The 26,799-nt window shown below is 39.3% G+C and overlaps 1 protein-coding gene across 1 annotated transcript in view; it reads left to right on the forward strand.

The window, feature by feature from the left end:
* Nucleotides 1-26,799, forward strand: part of LOC117474981 (gamma-aminobutyric acid receptor subunit alpha-2) — a 33,233-nt gene extending 6,434 nt beyond the window's left edge. Inside the window, exons 4-10 of the mRNA XM_034121028.1 lie at nt 5,135-5,202; nt 11,254-11,474; nt 12,901-12,983; nt 13,809-13,952; nt 23,933-24,085; nt 25,273-25,475; nt 26,232-26,799. Coding sequence (XP_033976919.1) covers nt 5,135-5,202; nt 11,254-11,474; nt 12,901-12,983; nt 13,809-13,952; nt 23,933-24,085; nt 25,273-25,475; nt 26,232-26,528 — 1,169 coding nt within the window. The 3' untranslated portion in view covers nt 26,529-26,799. The remainder of the gene's footprint in view (nt 1-5,134; nt 5,203-11,253; nt 11,475-12,900; nt 12,984-13,808; nt 13,953-23,932; nt 24,086-25,272; nt 25,476-26,231) is intronic.

Here is a 26,799-nt window from a genome sequence, read left to right on the forward strand (position 1 = left end):
GACTGATATGTAACCCTACCTTGTTTTTATCCAGCATTTTTTTTACTCTTAAGTGTGGAAGTAATACCAAGCTGCTTTTAAAATATAGCATTTGGTTTTATTTCACTTTCACATGAAATCTAGCCAGGCTGCAGAGTGGATGAAAGCACAGTAGCTCCCACATCATCATTAGTGTGAGTGTGAGGCAGCTCACTTCTGCTCATATTCACACTTCTGCTACTAATTTGTTTTCCAACCCAAAAACATGTCATCTTACTACGACTTCACCCTCAGAGCAATACATTATGTTCCAGCTTTAAAGCCACATTTTGAATGTCAAAATGTAACGGATGCCGGAGTTGTTGGGAGCTTTGAAAGTTGTTGGCTACTTTTCCAATGTGAGTTGACAACTAGAGAGCTTTGAGAAAAAAAGGTACTCATGTCTTAAGTAGAAAGCATTCCAGGATATCATGGTTATTACATCCATCCATGTATCTGCCTTGACAGGAAACAGTTTTATATAACCCTTAAATAGTAAATATTTAAACTGTAATTATTACATTTTTGGTCAAATATGAGTAGATGTTATCTAATTGACACAAAACAACCTGAAAAAGGTTCTTGGTATTGCTTAAGCATATGTGAGATTATACGTAACAGACATATATTAAAATAAAACAATGTTGATGTTGAGTTTGATGCATTTGATGCTTGTTATTATTGGCGATCAAAATCCACAGAAATGGTAACAGCTGCTAGAAAAAATATACAATGCAAGACTTAACAAAACAGACAGATGTAGAGATAGATGGGTTCCAATTTTGAAATGATTCATGATTTTTCCAAAAAGACCTGCTTTCCTGAAAATCACAGCACAGCCGCAAATGTATTATGCATCCATAGTATAAATAAACCTGAAGCTGAAGCTAACCTTTATCATTGTGTTACGATTGGTAGGGATTTGGTTGGATTGGTTCCCTCTGATAGTTGACCACATAAGGACGGGTGTGTCCAGGGGGTAATTGGCCTCTACCAATCTGAGGGACAGTGGTTCGATTCCCAGTAGTTAAAATGTCGAAGTGTCCTTGGAAGATACCTGACCCCAAATTGCTCCCGTAGGCTGTCTAGGATAATGAATTATGACATATAATGTAATCAAAATGTTGGTTGTTGTGGAAATTCCCTGAAAAGAAACTGATAAATGATTAATGGACGAAGTTGTATTTAATAAAGTAATAAAGAAAGTCAAATACAATTCAAATTGATCTCAAATGCAAAACAGAGCAACTCCATCCTCAGAGGATAAAGAGGTTCTGCACACCGAACACAGCTTACTATATAGTCAAAAGAAAACAGCCAACTGGTACAGTACTTCCCATCAATTCTCTTAGGCAATTCTAAACATCCCATCATCAAACCATAACACCATTCACCATTTGCATATCCACCTTTAACACTTCCTTTTGCCCTCCTGGAATGTAAATCCTAAACATATGTCTCTGTTAAACACATGCACGACTAAAAATACAATTTAACAAAGTAAAAGGCAATCAGAGTCTTTTAAATGATTATATGATAATTCGACACAACATTGGTATGCTGCTCATACAATAAGACGAAATAGCTAAGCTAACTATACACAAACATCAAAGCCATTCACCGACAGCACAAGACATCAGGTGTAAAGACATTTCCTCTGGAGTTATTTCCTTCACTGTCCCTGTCCCATCCAGCAGTACAGCTTCTTCTTCGTGCCGATGCTTTTGGTCTGAACTGGCAGGAGTTAAGCTGACCTTTGTGTAGTCGCACGGCAGGATGCGCTGCCCCTTAAAGAAGACAGGTTTTTTTGTCTGACCAATTAAACATGGTTCAGCAGGCCCATCTGCACCATGTGATTCTGAGTATAAGAGCACATGTTTCTGGCCGTTCTTGCTGAATAGATGAACTTTGGGTATTGTCCTCGTTCCTTTAAATAAGTGTCCTGACTTCCTGGGGCAATAAATGCACTCTGGATATTTTTAAATAGAAAACACGGACTTTCCCTGAGGGCTGTGCTTTCCTAGGTTTTCTGCTGCGAGGATGCATCATTTGTGCAAATACGGTTAGCTTTGCCTGTGAGTTTGCTCCACTCATGCAATGCAAATGGACTGGAGGAGTCACTTGGTGGTGGGTTTTGTTTCTCCACAGAGCTTTGTTGATTTTCATTGTTGTGGGTTCTTTTCATTGATACTGATTTTTTCTGCTGGCTGCAATATCACAAAAAAGAATCCTGAACACGGTCGACAGTGGTGGATAAACTAATGTCGACAAACCTGCATTAACTGTACATAATATCTCATATACTGTATACACACAAAAAACAACTAGCCCATGAAGTAAAAGGCCTTTCAAGTCAATTCCCTCCAAAAGATCCAACAAAAATGTATAAATAAGTATCCAGTTAAAGTAAACTAAACAACTTTAAATATCCAAAAAGAGCTAACAGTGCAATTCTAATTTGAATGTAAAGAATACAAATAAAATCAAGTATAAATGTGCTGTACAATAAGAAGAAAAACACAATCAATATTTGTTAAAAAACATCGGAAATCTGGACGAAGCTTCTCATCAAAAATACTACTACAAAAAAAAGTTGTTCTGATAATTGACGACACCATACAATAATACTTTATTGGTAGATCAAGTCTGAAATTGTTCTTCCATCACAGCAGCTCCATTTGCAACATCAACATGACACATTTGTAAGACAAGATACGAGGGAACAGCCATTTCACTTTACACCACAAGACCCTCTACACATTTATCTCTGTATTGTATCTATAGGATTGACTGGTGCACAAAAGAATGCTTCAGTCTAACCAGATCCTGGGAGCCTGTATCTCTGATTTGATGGTAACAATTCATTTCCGCTGTTCAGGACATGGTTGGGGTCAGGGATAATGTTGTTTGCCTCAACATGTCATTATTGTAGGTTTTTCTCTCTAAGGTTGACCTTCATTCAATCTTTGAGCAGATTTTCGACTGGTTTGTCTTTAAAGTGGTGGACAGAGACTTGTACCATGTGGTATTGCAGTACTGCTGAACAATCAGAATCACACATGTAAAAAACAGAAGAAGAATTTGTCTGCCCTGAAAGACCTAAGAGAGAAAAATAAATGATTTGATTTAAGAAATGTCCAAAACACGATACAATGGACTGTTAAAAAGAACCCATTTCAGTTCACCGTATTAACCTCCAGAACACCACAAAGTATCTTCCTACAAGAAGAAGCAGTGCAGTGTGACAGCGTTTATTCTCCAGCACGGCTTATACCGAGATGCTGTTTCACATCCACAAAGAGCATCTCCCTTTAAAGAAATCAAACTAATGGAGTCCTCTGTGACTCACAGTAAAACATCATTTGAAATCAGGCTGATTCACATACAGAAGTCTGGTTTACATAAATAAATGCGCCCTGGCTGCATGTCTTTGCTAAATGGATTGCACCTATTACCCGCCGACCTGCCACTTCCTCCTAATTTACATTACCTTATAAATAAGAAAGCATTTTCATAATATGGGGCTTGAATGGCGGCGCCCCCTTGCCATGCAGAAGAGCACTTTACCGGGGAGTAATACTCTCTTTAGATCGTGTGTGAGATGCTGCTGGCCGTGTACTACAGAGTGTAGAGTAACACGTGAAAGCTTTTTGAATTGACTGAGCATGAGAGATGGAGCTTCAGTAATTATTGAAAGAGACAGAGTGTAGAGAAAGCAAATGGACCTGATGCTGCGGCGCGGACACACATTGCACATCGCCACTTAAACAGGAGGCATACAGTATGAGAGTTTTGCTTTTCCTATCTATCATATCACTGTGAACATTTAAAACAAATGTATACGCTTGAAATCATATCTTGCACGTGATGAATCTGGCATAATAAATCGAATCTTACAAGAGTTGCCTGTGAATTGGCTCGAACAGGTCGCGTAAAGGTGAGCTGAGTCTGTGCACAGTTCATGTGATTGGCAAAGCAAATGACTTCGTAAAGAAACCCTCGGGATTTATCAGCAACACATGTGTCCTTCTTCACGCATCGTTGAACCGTATGTGACCTTAAGAACAAAATGACATCTTTGAATGTGAAGAGCTGTTGGTGTATAATCAGAACATGATGTATCAAGTCACATTTATACGTTCTATAGACATCTGTTTCTCTTTGTTATTGAAAAATACTGATCTACGGAGGCCAGGGGTGGCCATAGAGAGAAAGAAAAATCCATCAAGGCCACCATTGACAATTTTTTCTGCACAAGATACAATTTGTCACTTAAATGTAATCAAATTGATCCCACTTTTTGATGAATTTGCCAGCACAAATTAAACATCACATAGTCTTGTCAGCGCACAAGGCCAAGTCATCCAGCTTGAGGCTCCGTACAGTAATGACCCTTTACTTCAAGACATGCTGACAACACTTGCTCTGCGAGGGAATACTGCTAGTTAAAGGCAATAAACAAGGATATCGTGAGCAATATGCTGACTCGGAAAATGTTATTGACTTTATAGTTGGTCTATTGGAAGACCCTGTAAATCCCACATGACTTACAATTTAATCAAACCTTCAACAATCAGAGAGCAACGTTATTTGCTGCATCGTCTAAAAACCATGTCTTGTTTTGTAGGCTCATTTTGAAAGAAAGATTGCTGTCAGCGTTTATGCCACCAATTACATCGCCTTTCCTTTGATTGCTTCACAATAAAAGCCTCCCTGTGTTTTGCCAGTTGAATGTAGATTAATTTTTCATTAACAGTACCGTAACACAGCTCTAATAAGGTTGTAGGACAGTAAAGTCAGTCGTGCGTATGTGAATGGCTGACTAAGACACTAAAAATGAAATTACAATTCATTAAATGGCTGTTGCAAAAAAAAGAAATGACGACCAAAGCTCTTTCATGCTCTATAGTAATACTCCTCAATTATTGTTGTTTTCTCCTTAAAACAACACAACAATTAAGCCTGTCATTTATAATGTTCAGTTTTCTTGTTTATACTAAGCATCTGACAGGTCTGAGGAAACATCAAAAACATCACATATTCTCCACTTCAATGACTTTTAACATTGTGTTGACCTCTTAAGTGTTTTGACGCCTTGTTTTTCTCTCTTATTCAGACAGGATAACAGAGGTGAAGACAAACATCTACGTCACCAGCTTCGGACCAGTTTCAGACACAGACATGGTGAGAGCAGACATGCCTTTTATTTAGTTTAAAGGGGCCCTATGATGCTAATTTTCAGGATCATATCAGTATGTAGAGCCTCTACTGTGACATGTCTCCATGCTCTAATGTTCAAAAAGCTCTTTATTTTTCTCATACTGTCTGTGCTGCAGCACCTCTTCTCACCCTCTGTCTGAAGCCAGAGCCCAGTCTGCTCTGATTGGTTAGCTGGCCGGCTCTGTTGTTATTGGTCAACCACTTAGAGATGTCCCGCCCCTTAGCCTATCATGAAAATGTGTTGGAGCGCTAGCCAACAGAAGCGCAAGTGTTATATGGTGATGTCACTATGTTACAGAAGAAAACAAAGGAGTCCAATCAGGGCGTTTCAGTGTGTGGGAGAGAAACTCCCTCTGGAGGGAACACTGATTTGAGCCTTTGCAGACCATTTACAGAAACCCATATAACACACTACAGGGAAGGGAAACCCCAAGAAGCATAATAGGGCATAGTAGGTTTTCAGCCCGATTTCTGCTGTGGATAATATTCATACCTTACACAAAGAAAGAAAATATGCTTCTGCTGTGTTTTTAGTATCATCACGGCTTTCCCTCATTTCATAATGTTCGAGTTCTCCACACCACAGCACCACGTCTTTTCATCTGATGATTGTCTCCTTATACATTATTGAAAGTCCTCTTGTTATTCCAGTCACTCCTTTTTATTTATCCTGGGCTTTCCTGTTTATCATACTGACATGCGCCCATCCCTCACATCATATCATCAGCGTCCCTTCTGTTGTTGAAGACCCATTTCCCAAGTGATTGATCTATTGATTTAGCAGTTATGATGTTTGAGTTCAATGCAGTGGCCTCTGAGAGATATGTAAACTAGAGGGCACTCAGTTAAACATGAAACAGCACTTCTGTGGACCAGATCAAATATACAAAATATGAAAACGTTAAGACTTAGACATTCAAATGATCTCTTCGAGGAAATCCCAGGTCACCACCTACCCGAGGGTGATCCCTACGCTACATTTCAGCCAAATGGTTCCTTCAAAACATCTTGAAAACAAGCAGATGGACAGAGCTGACAAGGTGAAAACATCCTTCAATATTACTGGCGGTGAGCAAGTTACTAATATGACAGAATAAGAACAAATATCTATGGGATAATGCCTCTTATTTCATGTTTTGAGAAAAGTATAGAATTAGTTTTATTACATTAGGTAAAGCAAAAATAAGGCACAAGGCTGATTACATATGATTTATTGCAGTTTTTGATGTTGCACAGCCTGAAATATATTCTCCTTTGACCTGATTGATTTATTCAAATACTGTAAAGCCATTCATCTGATTGCTGCGGTGGCCTCAACAGATTTATAGGAGGACGACTGACAGCCAAAGCTTAAACGTGAAACAAGTAAAAGAAGAACACATCGTGCATTAGCTTCAAAAGAGCATTAGCTAAACAAAGAGGCCAAAGGTAACTAAGCAAATCAAAAAAGATCTATTGTCTTTATGCAGATTTATGCAGCAGAACGTACTAGGTGTGGTCTGTGTAGTGACCGTGCATTTAAGCATAAATCAATTTGATTACACGTCGGAAAGGGCAGGAGTCACAAGCAGTGAAGCGATCAGACAGGTTTTATCGGCTACAGTAAGTCAAGAGACGTTTTTTTATTGTCAACCAGCCACATGAAAGAAAACAGATCTTGAAAGTGTTCTAGTTTCCTGCACCAAGCCCTAAGACCTGCATCTATAAAAACAGGCTGTATTTAAATTATTTTTGAAAGGCTCAGTTTCTATAACAGTTATCAAATATGACTCAAATGGTGGAAATTGTGCATTTGTTTTGGGGACTATCTCCAGACGCGGATTTATACAAACTTGGCCAGTGAGTGTAATGGCAGCATGATGTTTTATGTTGGACGACTCAAGATAAACAAGAGCCGATGTTCACCATATCAAAGGGACATGTTGTAGTGCAGTAGTGTGGCTAATCTGAGCCATTTCTGGAGCAAATTAGAGGTTAATACTTGTGAGGAGGATGTCAAATGCAAAAGCAACTGTACATTTTTTAAAAAATGTCATGAACTGTTTGTTTCCTTTTTTATTTTGAAAATCCTTCATACACTGTATTACAGGGTTGCCAACTTTGGGTACCTGGCTGGAGTGAGATTTTCATATCATGGGTTTAATTCGGTTTAATTACACATATGCGCACGAAATGACTGCTATCGTGTCAGCAGCGGGACCTTAGCATATAGGATATATATACAATATATACAAATACACAATAATGGACACAGACTATACACACAGTTTCATTCACTAATGAAAGTCAAACATGTTTGTTTCCACTGTTTTATTGTGTGCCTGTCGCGATAAGCAATTAATTGACTTATCGTACGATAAATAAAAATGAACTCGATAACTTTTCTGACCTCGATAAATTGCCATTTACATGAGGATGTGACAAGCAGTTTGAAAGGATGTACTTGAATAATTATTATATATTATCATTATGTCAGTGGTCTAAAATGGTCATACAACGGTGCCGACAATATTATCGCTTATCGCAATAATTTCCGGGAAAATGTATCCAACAAAATTAATTATCGTGAGAGGCCTATACATGAAACACACACACACAAACAAATCTACAGACTTACTCCAAACTGCCAAATATATTAATTAACACACTCTCACTCTCATATACTCTTTGACTCTATTTTGGCCTAGTAGAACAATAAGCAGCAGACTTTTACTTTTTTATCATTTCTACTGGATCTTAGATCTGCGCATGCGCTTCAGAGTATTTTTGTTGGGTAATCTATGGTAGGGCTAACCCTTGTGGTGGGGCTCAAGTCAGTATTTGCAATGTAATTACATACATACATCCCCCCGACAGTGAAACGCCACACGTGAGGTTTAGATTATTTCCCTGTCTCAATCCCAATTGAAATGTATGAAATAAAAAGGCACATTTGTCTTGTAGGAAATAAAAAGGGCGACCTGGAGCCAATCCTGCAATTTCCCCACAAGTGAAAGAGTTGACATGCTGAAGACCCAACCCCTGCAGGGGGGTCTGGGGGGATTCTCCCCCAGGAGAATTTTTTAAATACTAACATAAAATACACATTCTGGTACTCTCTTGAGAAGAAAAATAAATAAATCTATTACTACACATTTAAAAAAATGAATGCCATATTAGTTTTGTGTTACTTTGTTCTGAAAGCTGAACCTGCTGCTCCTCACAGAAGAGGCTGTGTGAATTACTTTACATTGTGGATAAGGGTGGATAGCCCCCATTGTTCTGTGTGTCAAAATGAAAGACAGCCCACACACCTATCAATCATCAAACCGTGGGGTCTTATTTCATTACGTGTTGATTTCTATCAACACGTAATGTTGTATCGATGTATATAGAGATGTACTACCGCAAAAGTATTCTCCGTCGGGACTTCCTGCAACAACACCACGCCGTTATCGTGATTCTGATTGGCCAGAAGACATTATCAAAGATGTTCTATTGAGAAGACGATCACTACGTGACAAAAGTTTTCAAAACCGTTTCTAGTCTTCGTATTCTTATTTTTGGCGTGAGAATAGTTTGGGCAGCGTGAGAGCGTGAGATTGAGAGTGAAAGCGTGTGTCACACGCCAGATGCGTGAGAGTTGGCAACCCTGCTGTATTATGTCTGTTTGTACTTCCTGTTTGTGCTTTACCCCTCATGTTTGATTACCTGATTGTGTTCACCTGATGCCCCTTTGTTTTTTCTGCCTTCCCAAGCTGTGTCTTGTCCTGGGGCCTCATTTATAAAGGGATATACGCTCAAAAAATGGCGTACGCCAGTTTCTACGCAATGTTTGCGATTTATAAAATACTAACTTGACGGGAAAATGTGCGGTCCTCCACGCAAACTGTAACCCATGCGTACGCACTAAGCACAACAACGGGAGAGACGAGAAACTGCGACACCGTTGGCAGAAGGAAGAATGGAGAGAAATATGTGGAAATAAATAAAATGTTACCTCTCATTTATCAAATATGAAGAATTCATTTTCAAACATTGATTAAAGCCAATCTTAAAATGATTAAACAAACGCCTGTTTGAGACTCCTCAGTGCACACAAAAACATAACTTGGGGAAATAAATAAATACGGATATGTTATTTAAAACCACCTCGAATATGTTGTGTTAATGTTATGAAATGTTTTCTCATAAATGATGCGGTAAGCAGGAGGACAGAATAACGTCTAAACTGACGCCGTTTTGCATTTCTATAGGTTGTAGATACGAGCATGGTTTTATATACTATCACGTTTAATCGTGTTTTATGCCGTTTGCCAAGACTTGATAAGTCGCTCGTAAAACACAGGAGGTATGGAAACTAAGAACACCATATGCGGTAAATTGTACAGCTAATATAACACAACACATTAGTTGTATTTCCTTTAACTGGTGGATTATGGATATATAGTTGCTGATCGACAGCTGGAACACAAACCACCAAATACAACAAAATAATTCAGATCCAGTCGTCATGACTCCACTCCGGAGGGATTCCCCGATCATTTCTTACAGTTTCTCATCAAGGGGGTGTCTCCTGTCCCCGGTACAACACACTGCCTGAGGAAGGTTATGTGTATTTTTTTTGTCATTAACTTTTTTCGGACCACTTATTTATTTATTTTGGTGACGATCCGACCTCCATGCTGCTACTCTGGTTCAAACTGCATCCACCAAACAATATGATTTATCTCCACCTCCCCAAAATAACCAAAATCTGACACGGTGTGAGATGTCTTTTTTAGCTGTTCGGTCGTCATTTCCTGCGATCTTCTTCATGCAGTCAGTCAAAAATGAATGAATGAATGGGCGTTTCTTTGACTATTTATAGGCAAATATGGGCGTTATGAGTCGATTGTGATTTATAAAGGGAAACAGGCGTAGGAAGTGCCGTACGCACTTCCCTCACCGGTACGCAATGTTTTGTGAATCGGAAAATGTCGGAAAATTTCTGTACCTATTTTTTTGCTTTGTACTACGTAAGCAACCTTCTCACGTCAATCCTACGCAAGGCGTTATAAATGAGGCCCCTGGTGATTAGTCCTGCATGTATTTCAGTTCTGTCTTTCTGTCATTGTTTGTTGGATCCCTGTTTGCTGTGCATCACAGAGTATTGATCTGTTTGTTTAGCCTTGCCCTGCCTTGTATTATTTAGTAAGATCGTGAACGTCCTGCATTTGGGTCCAACCTTCATTGATCTCAAGTGACACAAACAAGTTGTTTTAAACAACTATCGAGCTTTAAAAACAACTTCCTGCTTCCATTTTGCTGTGTTTACTTGTGCAATGATTATTAGTGACTGAGGGGAATTCATTTAACTTCTCAAAAATTGGCTTTAAATTATTTTTGCTACACAGTTAGCTTGTTTTCAACTTGTCTGATTGACGGACAGCTGACTTTTCGTGTTACCATATCCCAAGTACTTTAAGAGTGTAGAATGTTATGATGACTAATACTAAAGCTGTCCATTACGACAAAAAGAAGACAAACATTTGAATAAACCTTTACTGTAATTTATTGTGTAGACCCGCCAAAATAAAGTATTACGTTTTGGTTTCAGTTGATCTAAATGTCAGAGGCCCTTTCAACTGTGACCAGAAAAATACACTCTGGAGGAATTTATCTCCCACTCAGTCTTTGCTCGCTGTGCGCTCAAATCGCACAGACACACACATTGGCTCTCACACGAACACACATTTCACAGTGCAGCGCTTTCTGCCCTAAATCCTCTCTTGTGTGTGTTTTTTTTTTGACAACAGAGGATTGTAGGTCAAGGGGTTGTCTCGGCCTCAGAGCAAGCTTAGAAAACACCCGCTTAGAAAAGCTGAGGGGAACACAGAGACACGGGCCTCACCTTGATGGAGCTTTGACAAATAGGGAGAGCCATTCAGCGCCTGAGTTTTAAAGTGGCAGGTGTAGTCAGCATTTCTTAAGCAGAAAGTACTTGATGGAAAGTTACAGCATCAAAATGATTATTTACTCATTTATTCCCTACAGGAGTACACCATCGATGTCTTTTTCAGGCAAAGCTGGAAGGACGAGAGGTTGAAATTTAGCGGACCGATGAATATACTGCCGCTCAACAACCTGATGGCCAGTAAAATCTGGACTCCGGACACCTTCTTCCACAACGGGAAGAAGTCTGTGGCTCATAACATGACCATGCCCAATAAACTGCTGAGGATCAAAGATGATGGGACCCTGCTGTACACCATGAGGTAATTCAAGGAGCATGTCCAAAGAAAAAGCCACATGGTTGTATATGTGTTTTAAAGGTATTTCTCGACTAGTAGGTGATATTCTTATAAGCCTTCTTGCCTTGAGGAAACTTACACCACTGCAATGTATTTACGCTTAATATAAACTACAGCCAGCAGTTCTTTAGCCTAAAGGTCTGGGACATTTCACCCTGTATCACCAAAAGTTAGTTTGTACTTAAATTAATAAACGTTAACGGCTGATTTTGTAATATTTGGACATAGCAAGATTTTCCCCAACTTTTTTTGTGCTTTGCTAACAGGCTATGAGCTGTAGCTTAATATTCGTTTAACAAACTTTGAATGTTATCAGCCCGTTAAAGGCCATTATCAGACTCCTTCCCGGGAGTACGTGCATTACTTAACACATTGTTTAAGTAGGCTAAGTATGTGACTAAGGTTGCTATATAAAACAACATTAGTAAAAGCAAGAGGGCAAGAATAATAGTTTATGAATATAGTAGCCCTCCCGTGAGTTATCCAATCACATCACATTAGCCCCGTTCAAAGACCTGAAATACCACTGTGAAATAACTACAGACTTCATGATGAACCCTCTCTAAAACATACAAAAACTATTTAAATAAATGCAAGTCTCAAGGTAGGAATCAAACAAAGTCACCCGCAGAGGCTAAAACACAATAGCACAAATGAAAAGAAACTATGAATATCTTAAAGTACATATACAGGTCACAATAATGTCCACCTTAACATCTTATGTTTTGTTAAACCAAATAGCTTAAAAGTTAGTTATTTTTTATTCATGTAATACATTGTTACCTGAAATTAACTTAATTTGGTATAATCTGCTAATACATTTTTAAATAAGGGCCACTGTACCATCTATTCATTGGATTAAAACGAATAATGAAACATTTGAAGAGGGTGCATATTGAGTGTACAGACATGAAAGTGGTCTCCATCCTCTCAGCAAACACTCTTTCACTTTGACAGACCTACCTACTGTTCTTAGCATGTGCTAGCTTTATCCAAGCAATGCAGAATCAATGTTCAAATGTATTCTTCATGCTTCCATTTGTATGCCACTGATGCTATATTTGTTGTCAACATGCCTTTTTCATGAAAATCAATATGAATGAAAATCTATTGCAAGTTATTTTCACGATGATTGAATTTCTTATCCAAGCTAACGTCACGTCGACACACGTTTGTTTATTTGATTTCTGCTGCAGCACCTTGTTTACTTTGCTCTGCTGTTTACAGTCAAGATGAATTATTTTGATTCCACGGCGTTACAGATGGGAAGTGTCTTGAATAGTGCATGAGGCATATGAGTTTTTTTTTTATTCGAGACCGTGCCTAATCTGTACTGTTTACTTTTCATGCATTTGGAAAGTCTCTTTAATTTTCTGTGAATTGGATGCAGGTTAACTGTGCATGCAGAGTGCCCAATGCATCTGGAGGATTTCCCCATGGACTTTCATTCCTGTCCACTAAAATTTGGCAGCTGTGAGTACCTCTGATGATGATAGCGCCTGAGGGACCTTAAGTAAAATGCTATTTGCTTTTTTTTCTTCTTTTTCTGCTCACTGGTTCTTTAGAAAGACAGCAGCCTAAGAACCGAGTGAAGCTGGATTGCATGGCTCACTTTTCCGGCATTAACCCTTCACATTTTCACTCAATATGCAGCAATTAAAAAGATACATAAAGATAACTGCCAGATAAAGGACTGAGTGGGAATGTCACTGGGAGAATATGGGTACAAATCTCATCCAAATACTTTATTTTTTCCAATTTATACCTGTTTTTTTTATGTATATTTCATTTCCATGGCCTCTTTAAATTTGGGTGAGGATTTTTGCTTTAAGCTGCTTTCAAAATATTGATCTAGAAACAAGGAATTGTAAAAGTATAAACGCATTATGTCCTATTTTCTGTACAACACCACAACCTGAAGCATGACATGATTGGCAGAATATTTCAATAATGTATATAGAAGGGGGAAAAAAATCTGTTTTTCTGTTTCATCAGATATTCATAGGTTAGCTGCAAGCTTTCAAATTCCATATTCAGTGTACGCTGTGCGACTGATTGAAAAGGCCAAATGCCACTGAGCATCAATTGCTTGTTGGCATTGTATGAATTCCATCTTCAGCCACAGAGAGATTTTTTTTCTCCCTACAGTATCCCTTATTTTCTAGAAACACAGCTTCAAACACAATGTAGTGGGGGCTTTTCATTTGGGTCAGTGAAATATTTTCTCGTAAAATCATCGATAGCTGCAGCTGCCCCACATTTATCCCCTATGGGTTTATCCCTCTTCTCTTTTTTTAGATGCCTACACAATCTCAGAAGTGACTTATGCTTGGACTCTAAATGCCTCCGACTCTGTCGTGGTGGAAGGAGAAAGCTCCCGCCTTAACCAGTACGACCTGCTTGGACAAACGGTCGGTCAAGAGACTATCAAATCGAGCACAGGTAAGCTATTATGGAGGTCTCAGTCGTAAAAGTCTACAGGGAATGATACAATCCATCTCAATGCCTCCATCCTCTGCAGTAAATGCTCCTCAAGCTATAGAAAAACAAAGAAACCCTGGATTTGGTATTTAAAAATGCTTAAATTATGTAGCCACATTACTAAAACAGTCCAGGTTACTACATAGTTGCCAGATGGCATTCAAGAAATTCAAACCACAGTGTGAAATGAACATAGTTACAGTAAAGGGACAGTGCAGATATAAGGCAAATGTCAGCTTAACATGAAAAATACAAAGGCAAGTCCACGTTTAAAGGGCCCTATTATGATTTATGTTTTTTCCCTTTCCTGTTGTGTGTAATAACAGTTTTTTTGGGTGTAAATGGTCGGCAAAGGCTAAAATCCCAAAGGGAGTTTCTCCCCCCCGCCGAAAACGCCTCCATTGAGCTCTTTTGTTTACTTCCCTGACATAGTGACATCACCATGTAACACTTGGGCTTCTATTGGCTAGCGCACCAACACATTTTACATGGTAGGCTAAGGGAAGGGACAGGCGGTTGACCAATCTGAGACTAGGCTCTGGTTTTGGTTTCTGGTTCAGGTGAAAAGAGGTGCATGAACCTGAAAATGAGCAAAATTGAACCCCTTTAATAAAAATCAAATAAGTGTGCATCCCTAGTAAACAAATATAAAATAGGAATTAATAGCAGCCTTATAAAAGTGTGTAAACGAGATATTTAATAGCTTAACACCCTTTAGCAAATTGTGCTAACAACACTTAGCTTAAAACTGTGATGACATGTATAGCTTTGAGCTGCTTCTTTATTATCTCAGTTACAAAAAGTTTGACTGTGAAATTCAATCTTTGAGAAATGTGTGTTTGATTGGGTGGATGTAAAACTTTTCCACCTCTTACATGTCAGTCTAGCTTGCTGTGAAACGCTTATAACGTTTTGTTTTTTGTCACCCACTTTATTTGGCTTGAAAAACGCAGGGAAACATTTGATTTGGCTCTCAATGCATGACACACATTTAAACAATGGGATTTTGCAGGTTTGAATTCCCTACGTTGTTCTGTATTTTGTAAATCTTAATTTAGTTTGGCCTGGAGACCTGACAGGTGAGCTGCTGCTGCTGCTGCTGCTGGGACAATCCTGTTACACTTTATAACCCCCACTTTGGAGAACAAACAGTGGCAGACCTTTAAATGCAGTGCAGTTTCTCTGGATGGATTTCAAATGGATGATAAATAAAGAACTAGACGACAGATGCTGATACAAAATTAGACATAAGGGAGCGCAGCTGCCTGTTGTAGCTGTCAGAGACACTAAGAGAGGAGCTCCAGGAGAAAAGTGAAGCTGCTAGGTTCTTCTGTGATTTAAGTGTCTTACGTCAGTCGGTGCCCAAAGACACAGAAATGTCTCACAAAAGTGCAGTGATGCTTGAAATGACAAAGAAAATCTATGTTCTGGAGCCCGGGAAGTGAATGAGTCGATGTGCATTGAAAATGTGGCATTTCACTCAAATGGACCTGCAGGAGACATTAGCGAGTGAATCCAACAGCGACAAGCTCGTTAGTGGACGGGGTAATTAACTCTGGTGAGGTCTGGAGCTATAAAACATGGACTTGAAGAAAAATGCAGTATATCAAAAAGGAGTAAGAAATGTTTTTAGGCCTTTAATTTATTTGCTTACAAAATACAAAAGCAAAAATGTAAGGAACCGAGTAAACAGGGATTTTTTCTTCTTAAATGTAAACAGTCAGAGTATGCATTCCCAGATTTAAATGGTCAAAACCTCTTCCTTCAAGTGTTCTTTTTACAGATTTAAGGGGAAATTGTGTAAAAAACACCTCTTAAAAGCTTTGAGAAATACAGTAGTCAAGGAATCCACCCGACGTTGTCTTGAATAATTATTGGCTCTGTCAGGGGCCTGAACAAAAATAGAAATACGCTCTATCCTAGACAATCAGATGTCTCATTTAACATTTATAATTCAACAAGGACATTGTTTTAAGTGAAAACACAAAACAATGGACACAAATACATCAAACAGGCTATAGTGTAGAAGAAATAAATAATGAGGGCTAAAAATAGGACTAACAGATTTCATGCAAACATATCAATGCCAAGAAAGGGGGCAAGAACTGGAGTGTGCATACACAAGTCTTAACGTGTGGCTGTGTGTGTGAGGGTGAGATGGACACCATTGCTGTCCAGAGAGTAGACATTGAGGGGAAATAGCTTGAACGATGAAATAAAAGAAATTGTGTTAAATGAATTGGCTTTGAGTCCAGACTTGAGGCTTCTTCCCTAGGGATTAGAGGTGGTTGGCAGCTGTTTGCCTTTACATGCTGGGAGTGACAAGGGATGTGACACCCAGTGACGGGAGATTATATGATGGCAGTAAGCAAATCACAGATGAAGGCTGTGTAATGCATTGTTAATTGGAGATAAGAGTTTGTACATACAGTACGTGCATGCATTGTTGGAGCCACCGGAAAGAGAGTTAGGCCAAACGGCAAAGACATGTGGTATGTGGTTTTCTGTATGCAGGTAAAGAAAAATAAATGATACAAATGTAACAGATTGGAACAACTAGTCTGGATCAAAGATATGTCTTACAATCATGTGATAAAAATATAAAACGGTTGTCTAATATGTCAGATCTTTACTGCAACCTTGCACTGTTCAGGTTCCATGTTTCAAGCTTCATTCTGTCATAAAATGGAAATGCTGCAACATGGTGCTCCTGTCAGAAAGGCTCCCTGCTGTGGCAATACGTTGCAGCAGAATGAAATACTTAGCACATTGATAAATAACATGCAGGGACCAGTGCAAATAATCCCCCAGTGGTTATTAACTTAGAAATAAACGCCCTCAGGGCTGCGCACAAGCAGAGCAGAACCAAAGCAGGTGGAGGCTGAGTGGAGCAGCAGTAACAGCAGCAGGAACACGTCAGCATGCACACTGGATGTGGATGTGAAAGTGAGGCTCTCTGAATAGGTGCCAGAACTGTGCAGCGACATGTGATTACAGAAAATGACGCCTGGCTAGGTCATGTTAGAATTACCTAATTTGCAATGTTATTCTTCATCACAAGGCCACAGCTAAACACATGTTAAAGGGGCCTTATGATGCTCATCAAGCCTCGCATCTGTATCGTTTGAAGGGGGGAATTCCTCCATAGGGCTGCTCACGACTTGTAGTGGCTAAGTAGAAATCTCCTGACTTCACCGCACATGAAGAACCTCGGATTGTACTGATTTTATTACGCACAATTCATTGCAATACAGACTTCACTTTATGAGATTTCCAACTTAACAAACAAAACAAACAAATGTGTAATACTGTATTAAAGCATTACTTGAATCTGATCTGAAATACTAGCACTCTATACCCTATAAAAAGAGAAATAGCCAGCAAGACAAGTGCTGCAAGGTTCAGCGTCTACATGATTGTAGAATGTTCCCACGGCAACGGATGAAACTGTCTATCAGCGGATTTTATAGCCTGACACCCTCCCGGTCCCCAAGTCCACAGGGTGGCCATTTGCATTCAGCCGACACGTGCAACCTGTGAAACGGTGTCATTAGGAGAATTTAGAGCCAAATTAGAATGATATTAGTCTGCCAATCTAACCAGGCTCCTCATAAAGGGAAGGGCCAGGTCACCACTGGTTTGTTATACAGAGAGCAAGGCCTTGATGAGCCTTAAAACCAGTTTATTCCAGAAATGTTTCTCAAAGTAAATGGTGGTAGATGGATTCCTTGAGAATCATGACCAAAAATCCTTTAAAACAGGTTTTGATGGGTGGGTGAAGGTGATGAGAAGATCTGAAAAGCATGCACGATTCTCTGTCACTGAGCGACAGCACTGATCTAATTTTAGCAATACTACTTAAGAAAACATGATGAGAGAAGCTTTTGAAAAACAAAACAGTTCCTGCAGGACCATGATAGCGTTGATCATAATAATGGTGAGAAATGTGTGGGCGTGCTATAATTACCAGGAGACTAGTGTTGTAATCCCTGGTGTATGCAAACATTACTGGACAACATATTTTAAAAGCGGGGTATCTTTTTGGATTGCTGAATGTGTTTTATCCTACTTCTAATACAGACAGTTTTGTCAGTTTGTGGTAAATAAGAGCAGAAACTTCAAATCTGCTTTGGAAAATGGCAGAGGTGTGGACTGGAGTCACATGACTTTGACTACAGTCAGACTGAAGCCACACATTTGATGACGTTTGACTTAATCACAAAAGGCTTGCAACTCAAGTTGGACTTAAAGACCAATAACTCAAGACTTCAGTTTCACTTGTGCCTTTTCAATTGAAAATACTTGGTAGCTTCTAGGGCTGTGCAATTAATCGTATTTTAATCGCAATTACGATTTTGGCCTGCCACAATTACGAAAACAACATAATCGAAAAAAACGATTATTTTGCTTTGCTAGGTTGTGACAGTGCACTGCAACATATTTTATCTAATTTATTTGTATTTATCATATTTACATATGTTTAGAAGCTTGTTGAAGTGCGCTCCAAAATATTTGTTGATCTTGTTTATTGGTATTTATTATTTTGATATTATTTATTTAAATGTAAATATAAATGTATCATTTATTTTATTTATTTTTGTATTGGTTTTTCAGTTGAATTATACGTTCAGGGTAATCAACAGTTAAAAAGATACTGTTCAAATTATTATTTGTATTTGTTTTAAAGTTCAATAAATGGATGTTTCCAAAGTCAATGAATAATCGTATTTAATAATCGTGATATCAATTATTGACCAAAATAATCGTGATTATGATTTTTGCCATAATCGCACAGCCCTAGTAGCTTCCCCCCAAAGCCCAAAGATAAGTTGGCCATAAATCAATTTTTCATACCCAGCAAATACTGACTTAAGTAGTTTGAATCTATCTGACAATCGATCTAATCAATTTAAACTTTTTGTTAAAATGTTGTTACTGAGCGCCGGTTGAAAAAACATATTTACCAAAGATAATGTCATTCGCCAACATAAACCACTCGGCGGTCAACAAAAAACTAAACGAACTAAGACACACACTTGTTTTGGACTCAAGATGTTGGACTTGGGACATGCCTTGGGTCTTAATTCAGGGCTTTACAACCTTGTCTTGGGACTACATTGCAGAAAGCTCCAATAAACTCCTCCAATGATCCCACCTTTAGACAAATGGTCACTCATCCAAGAGTCAACCAAGTGGTAGAAATGTAAATGAGTATCATGATTTAAGAGAAAGTAAAGAATGAGTTAGTTGGAAGAGTTTGAGAAGTTTGTTGCTGGTGGAAAATGTTGACCACAGGGTTAAGGCCTCCAGTCTTTAGCGGCAAAGTCAAAGGAGGAGGGGATGGTTTGCAAAGCATCTCTGTTGAGATACACATCTTCTTTATGCGTCCGAGCATGTACAGCGAGTCTTCTTACTCAGAAGGGGATCCTATTTTCACTCTTGGAACTTTTTTTGTTATCACAATAGAAGCATGCAGAATCCCTAAGGTATAGGATCTTTATCCTGATTATGCATCGATCACAGAAAAAGAGACTTTAATAACTGCATCCCTGTGCCATACGGTCCAACACTACTTTCTGCCTATAGGTATAAATTACCGGTATAGTGTTTCCCCTGTGACTGCATTCTACTATCAAGGGAATCCCTGCTACCGTTTCATTGAGTAAGACTATCCTTTCATGCACTAAATGCTCCTATCTAGGTTAAGTGGTGTGTGATGCCTCGGTAGAAGGCAGAATGCCTGCCAGTGACTGTTTCTGCTGTTTAACTAGTCACTCCACATCTGATTGGCTGACTTTAAATTAATCATTCATTACTAGTGTGTCAGTGTTTGGTGTAGCGTACTTGCAAACTAGGTCATTTGGCACGAACGAATGTGCTCTCAGGCTTCGAGAACGGACATCTTGCATAAGCCTCCGAACATTTCAACACCCAGTTACGAAAGTCCCATTTTCAGCCATACATCCATGTGTCACATAATCATGTTCAACTTGTTACCTTAAAGCACTTACTGTTGTAGTTGCCATGAACTCACTTGTTTGTATGCTTTTTAACACATTATTGTGTTACTGCATACATTATAAACAAAAACCTCATGATTGAACAGAAATGAATGTAGTGATGTCTTACTTCACACATTGAATTATATATGGTGTTCCTGCAGTAATGTAATTGTGTTTATTGACTTTGTCTGCTTGGATAGGAATTTTTCATTTATCTGTTTCCATGGACAGCTGCTGGATTTTCGCGATATCACAAGTTCACACGTAAATCCCTCTTGTAAGAAGGTTCAGAGCAATATTTTCGCTCTTCAACCTACTGGCCTTGGCAAGAGTTTGATTGACAGATGGTTGATCTAATCACCTGCCAAGTATTTTTTGAAAGTGCCTGCCCTTATTCAAACAGTTTCCAATGACGGCTTCTCAGATGGTTCTGTGTAACAAACCGTCTGGAGCGTCAGGTTAATATAGTTCTATTTTATGATAGTGCCCTCTAGTGGCCAAACATTTATTCAATGCAGCTTTGACTTTTGTTTTTTTAAGGGGGTATTCCACCAGTTTCTTATAAATTGTATTATTATTTTATTAAACTTTTATTTAACCAGGTGGTCCCATTGAGATCATCGATTTCTTTTTCAATGGAGACCTGTCCAACATGGCAGCAAGTATGTTACAACGTGAATATAAAACAACAGATAACACAAAGGGACAATGGTAAAAATGATACCCATGATGTCATCAAGTAACCTCAGCATGGCTTAGTTACAAAATGGGTGCATTGAGCGTGTTGTTTTTCACAGTCAGGGAACTTATTACGGGAGGCGCCATAGAGTTGTATTATGGTTAGTGTAGGATCCAGTTTTTTTTTAACCTAAACCAGGGACTAAAAGTCAGGATATCTCAGCTTCTGCTGAATCAGCATCACGTAAGTGGATGGAACTACAAAACTGTTCGAGTGTCCCTTTAATCTACAGTAGCTTTTCCAAAAAAGGCAAATACAAATAATAAACATTGGTTGTTTATGTTAGAAGTGTCTTAAAGGTCACCTATTATGCAAAATGTACTTTTTGATGGTGTGTTAGGAGACTCACAAAGTGTCAGAAAATACAACCCTCTCTCTTTTCCTCCTTACCCACATCTCTAAAAGCGTGTGTACAACGGAGCTGATCCAGATTTTCTGCGGTCATGACGACATTACTAAAATGTGGGCTGGATTTACGTTGAACTCCTGGGGTGTTTCTCAATGTCGAGGACGCTTCCTTGGTAGGACATGTCTTCCGAGTCAGGTCCTTCAGAAGCGAGGCAAGAATCTTTCCTAGCCTCGGAAAATGAAGAATGGTGGAACAGGCTAACAGGTGTGCAGGTGTGTGTCATATGCGAGGCCCCGCCTTAAATGGAGCGCAATTTCCGCCAAAGATTTTGGAAATTGGTTAGTGCGCAAAGCATTGTGGGGATTTTAAGACCGTGGAGGATACACATGTGCGGCCTCGAAATTTTCCGCAACGAAGGACGCCGGCCTCGGTAAAATTCCAAGGATCCTGGACATTAGAACAGTCCTTTGGCGGGACTCGATGACGTAGCATCCTTGAAATAGTGGCTCTGGAGGAGCCTTCCTCGACATTGAGAAACACCCCTGGCAACGTTCCGCCCAAGGCCCTATCCTCCCCTATCAGAATTGCACTCTATCAGAAACAATAAGCGACGTGTTTTGGAAGTTATACGGTCTGTGTTTACATTAGCAAGCATCACTAACACTCAGAGCTAACGCTGTACTGGAGAGAGTATGTGTAAAAAAAACGGATATAAAAAGGTACTCACCTTGTGGTAAACCCGCGAGAGAGAAAGCGTTTGAGCTGCATACTGTTTCAGAAATAATCCTTGAAGTGGTTTGGAACATAATATGGCATTTAATCACGGCAGCGTTTAGCTGAGTTTCTGCTGGAAGACACTCTTCTCTGAGAGCTCACTGCTTGCATGCGGAAAGGGGCATGGCCAGCAGCAGCTCAGGTTACATTTGAAGCTACGGACCCAGAATCAGCACATTTGTAACAGGGCTGAAATAGAGGGGTATGAGGCATGCTTCAATGCTTGATCTGCTTGGTATTTTGAGCAAAACCCTTCATAGACCTGTTTTTGATATATCTGAAACCTATAATATATGCCTAAAAATAGTATAATAGGAGACCTTTAAACCAAATATTTTTCTGAAGGCCAGCAGGGGGCGACTACACTGGTTGCAAAAAGAAGTCAGATTGTATAAAAGTTTATGAACAAATCAGTTATATTTTACTGACCCTCAATAGTCTAAAGTTGTTTTCAATACAGCATGAACATCAGTTATTAAGTTGGTCCTTTATAAAAAAAAAATACATAAAGCAGGGTATGCTTTAGGATTTGGCTACCTTGTGAATGACAGAAAGTTGTACGGTCTGGGTGTTTCGTCATTGAACTTGAACCCTCATACAGTGTGTGCCCATTTCTACAAAAGATTGGCCTAAAATGCATTTTTAAGTGTTTGATTGTATTCACCTTCACCCGTACTCAAAATATGGATACTTCTGGTTTAAATAAACTAAGATTGTGAAGGCCAAAAACCAACCAACCTATCAAAATGCCAAACTCAGGGCATCATAACAGATGCGGACCAACCAATTGGTTACACCTCAGTTACTACATCTTACCTCTCAATGAAGCGATCAGAGGCTCATCTAGAGAACATGCAGCCACCTTCCATTATTGTAAATCCTCCTCCTCCCCCATCCACGACACAGGCTGGCATGCAAATTAAATTACAGAAGATATAGAGCTCCATAGGGTACTGAGAGTGCACTCAATTCCACAAAATTCCTGTGTGTGTGTGTGTGTGTGTGTGTGTGTGTGTGTGTGTGTGTGTGTGTGTGTGTGTGTGTGTGTGTGTGTGAGTGTGTGTGTGTGTGTGTCAGTGTGTGTGTTTATGTTTAAAGAGAGAGAATTAGTCCTGAGAGAACTGCTAGAAACCTTGGAATTGACAACCCCTCCCCCCTACCCTCTGCTGAAAAGGACTTTCCTCTTGCCAAGTGGCAGCGTGTATCAAGGCCTTCATTTCAGGATCGTAGCAAATGAGCTATGTGTCTCTGTTCTGTTGCCATGGGTAACACATCTTTTTCTTCTCATGTCTAATCTTGGCGTCTCTTTGAGATATCTTCCATTTGGAAGGCCTGCCTGCTGCTGCAGCGTTGGTACTGCCTTGTCAGATAGGAGGCTTTGCGGTGCTACTGTTCGATGTATGGATGGATTATTTGATCAAATATGAACTGTAAACAGCTGAAATAGGCTGTTTAATCTACGTATACGACTGCTTTGGCATCTTAAACAAGCATTCTCATAAAGCTTCACATCTACATATAATGTTCTCCTAAAATAAATTACAGAAGTTTGAAGCACTATGGAGTTGTGTGGCTGCACTGGAATAGTTACATCTTACTGGTAAAATCATCTCCGATGATTATGGGGGCTTGGGGAGTAACAGAGAACATGGAACAATGTTTCATGTACTGTATAGGAGTTGAAAAAGATAACTTTTTTTCTGTAAAGGTTACAGAAAAAAAGAAACCGACTCTGACGCAAGAGACATCAAGCTTGGCCAATGGAGACGTCATCACTAATAGAAAGTTATGTTAATGTTGACCTTGTGTTTTAAGAGACTTTTAAAAGGACACCCCAGAGTGCATGTAAGAGTTTAACAAAAATAAATCTCCTCTGGATGAGGAAATGCAGACCAACAGCTTTATATTAAATATTTACAAGCATTCAACTGACATTTAAGTCAACTACGCAGATATTACTTTACATATTAAAATAATAATTTAAATTATTAAATGACTCAAACATCACATTTGAAATGTTATTAGAATAATATGAAATGGTGGTGCTTTAAAGTGACTGTGATTATTTTCTCCGCAGGTGAATACACTGTGATGACGGCTCATTTCCATCTGAAGAGGAAGATTGGTTACTTTGTTATCCAGACGTACCTCCCGTGCATCATGACAGTCATCCTTTCCCAAGTGTCTTTCTGGTTGAATAGAGAATCAGTGCCAGCCAGGACTGTGTTTGGTAAGCGTCTGCCTTTGTCAACGGCCATACCATCTTTCATTCAAAGATATATTTTAAATGGGCAATAAACCTCTGGCTTTACCTGTCATTAACGTAATCATGGGTGGGTTACCAGACAATAGAGCCCTGGGCTGACACATGAAAAGACCCCATCACCTGCCCTACATAAAAGCAACACTCACAGACTTTAAAGTTGTTTGGCATCTTTGTGTCCCTTTGTAGTCGTTACACATCTCTTTGTGTTTTTTGTATCTCTTTGTAGCTGTTTATTGTCTGTTAATATTTGTATTTATTATCTCTGCCTGGTCATTTGTGTTTCTTTGTAGTTGTTTTGTGTTTCTTTGTAGTTGTTGTGTGTCTCTTTGTAGTTGTTGTGTGTCTCTTTGTAGTTGTTTTGTATCTCTTGGTAATAATTGTGAGTCACTTTGTAACCATTTTGTGTGTCTTTGTAGTCATTTTCTGTCTTTTTGTGTTTTGCCCACTTTCATAGTTATTGGGAATTTCTTTGGTGTCTCTAGCTGTTTTGCATCTCTTTGGGATTCATTTAGTCTCTTTGTGCCTCTTTTTTTAACAAACTCCCAGCCGGTAGTTGTTTTTAAGTCACATATTTTATGGGAAGGCCAGGGGAGCCCCCTGACATTTTGGGCTGGTTCAGTTATCCATATATGAATGGAATTGGTTTTTTTAATGTGGGATTTCACACACATGATAGCATGAGGATTTTGCTCTAGTTAGTCAAAATCCCTGTTGTCAGTATGGGGGAATTGAATACAGTAATAACAATTGATGACATAGAGGAGAATAGGAGAAAACAGAATAAAAAGGAAAGAGTCTTCAGGGGCCTTTCAATCTCACAGGACCACATGTTTTTAGACTTGTTTGTTAGCCAAGTGGAACTAATAACAGTTATCTAAGACTGGTTTGCTTGTAGAAAGAAAAAGAGGTAGAGAAGTCTTGTCCTTTGGCCAAAGATAGCAAACCTGCTGAGCAGTTAAAGCATTACTGACGGTCAGTGGCTCCAAGGGTAGAGTAGGCTAATAGTGACCTTATACTGTTAAGAACAAAGGACAGTAAAGACTAATGCTTATTCTTAAAAAGGTCAAACAGTGGTTACAGTGTTATGTATGTATGTGTATTATATAACACAATCATTTCTTAATGACTGATTTTCTTTTTTCCATTTCTAGGTGTAACCACTGTTCTCACAATGACGACACTGAGTATCAGTGCAAGGAACTCACTTCCCAAGGTTGCCTACGCCACTGCCATGGACTGGTTCATCGCCGTCTGCTACGCCTTTGTCTTCTCCGCTTTGATCGAGTTTGCCACTGTGAATTACTTCACAAAGCGCGGCTGGGCTTGGGATGGAAAGAGTATTGTGACTGAAAAGGTAACAAATTGAAAAACTATTTGTTTGACAGGCTACATTTTCAAAGCGAATCGATTGGCATTGTGACCACTGTACGTTGAAGAAAGTAATGCTTTCAGATTGGACAATGGAGTGCTGAAACATTGACAGTTCAAACATATGGTTATCGTTTGGAATGAAAACAAAACTACTCACTGTAGTTAAGAAAATGGTTGTGGTTCGGGTATATTTAAGTTAGTTTATTAAATAACTACAGATATGTACATCAGTTAGTTATACAGGTCAAAGTAACTTAAGTAAGTTACGCATGTTAACAATTTTCTTTCCACGTTGAGGAATGATAACAGCCTACTGAGCCAACTAGGTGGTAAAGCAGGGCTACACCACCTCAAATCTAGGATTCCTATTACCACTGACAATGGACATTAAATGGGCTGATTACATTCAAAGTTAAAAGGTTCTTACAAATATCACTTCCTATGTGACCTCACCCTGCGTCCAGTCCATGTCAGTATTAGTCCACCTGTGCTGCCAAGTTTCAAACAACCTCGGAAGTAATGGAAGGCAAAAAAATGTTGAAAGTTACAGTGCATCCTTGTAAAATTGTTGACATATTTGGCCTTGGTGTTGATCTATTACCAGAAGACATCCAATGCCATTTCGCTGCTTCATTTACATGTCATTTAAATTCATGGATAGACTGTGACAAGTGACAGGTTTCAGGGTTGCATCTGTCTTTAAAAACGTTCACATCTAATCCTTGTGGTCTTTCAACAGAAAAAAGAGAGGGCTTCTATCGCCAAGAAGAATAATGCCTACGCTGTAGCAGTGGCCAACTACGCGCCAAACATCGCCAAGGACTCCAGCACACTTCCAACTATCGCCAAAGGTGGAGCTATGGATCCTAACAAGCCCAGAGCACCAGATAGCAAGATGACATTCAACAGCGTTAGCAAAATAGACAGGATGTCAAGGGTTCTGTTTCCGGTTCTCTTTAGTAGCTTCAACGTTGTGTACTGGGCGACCTACTTAAGCAGAGAACCCGATATAGAGGGCATGGTCCCCTCCACTTAGAGGCCAGTTGTAGTGCGTTCTGGTCTGGGGTCCAAGAGACGAACCAAATACCTCCAGCAACTGTGTACATATACCTTTGCAGAGTGAAGTCCTGGATTGCAGTGTGATCCTCTATCTCCGCCTGTTTTCTACACTGTCTGCAGCACTTTTGAAAAGCCCGGCTTTTGTAAATGTGTATGTATATTTATATTCATGGTTTCATGGTGACATATCGTGTGATTACTTCTATTAGAGTGCATATTTCCTTGAAAGTATGTTTCCAGTTACAGTA

The sequence above is a fragment of the Trematomus bernacchii genome, unplaced genomic scaffold (genome assembly GCF_902827165.1).
Source record: "Trematomus bernacchii unplaced genomic scaffold, fTreBer1.1, whole genome shotgun sequence".
Classification (NCBI taxonomy): Eukaryota; Metazoa; Chordata; class Actinopteri; order Perciformes; family Nototheniidae; genus Trematomus; species Trematomus bernacchii.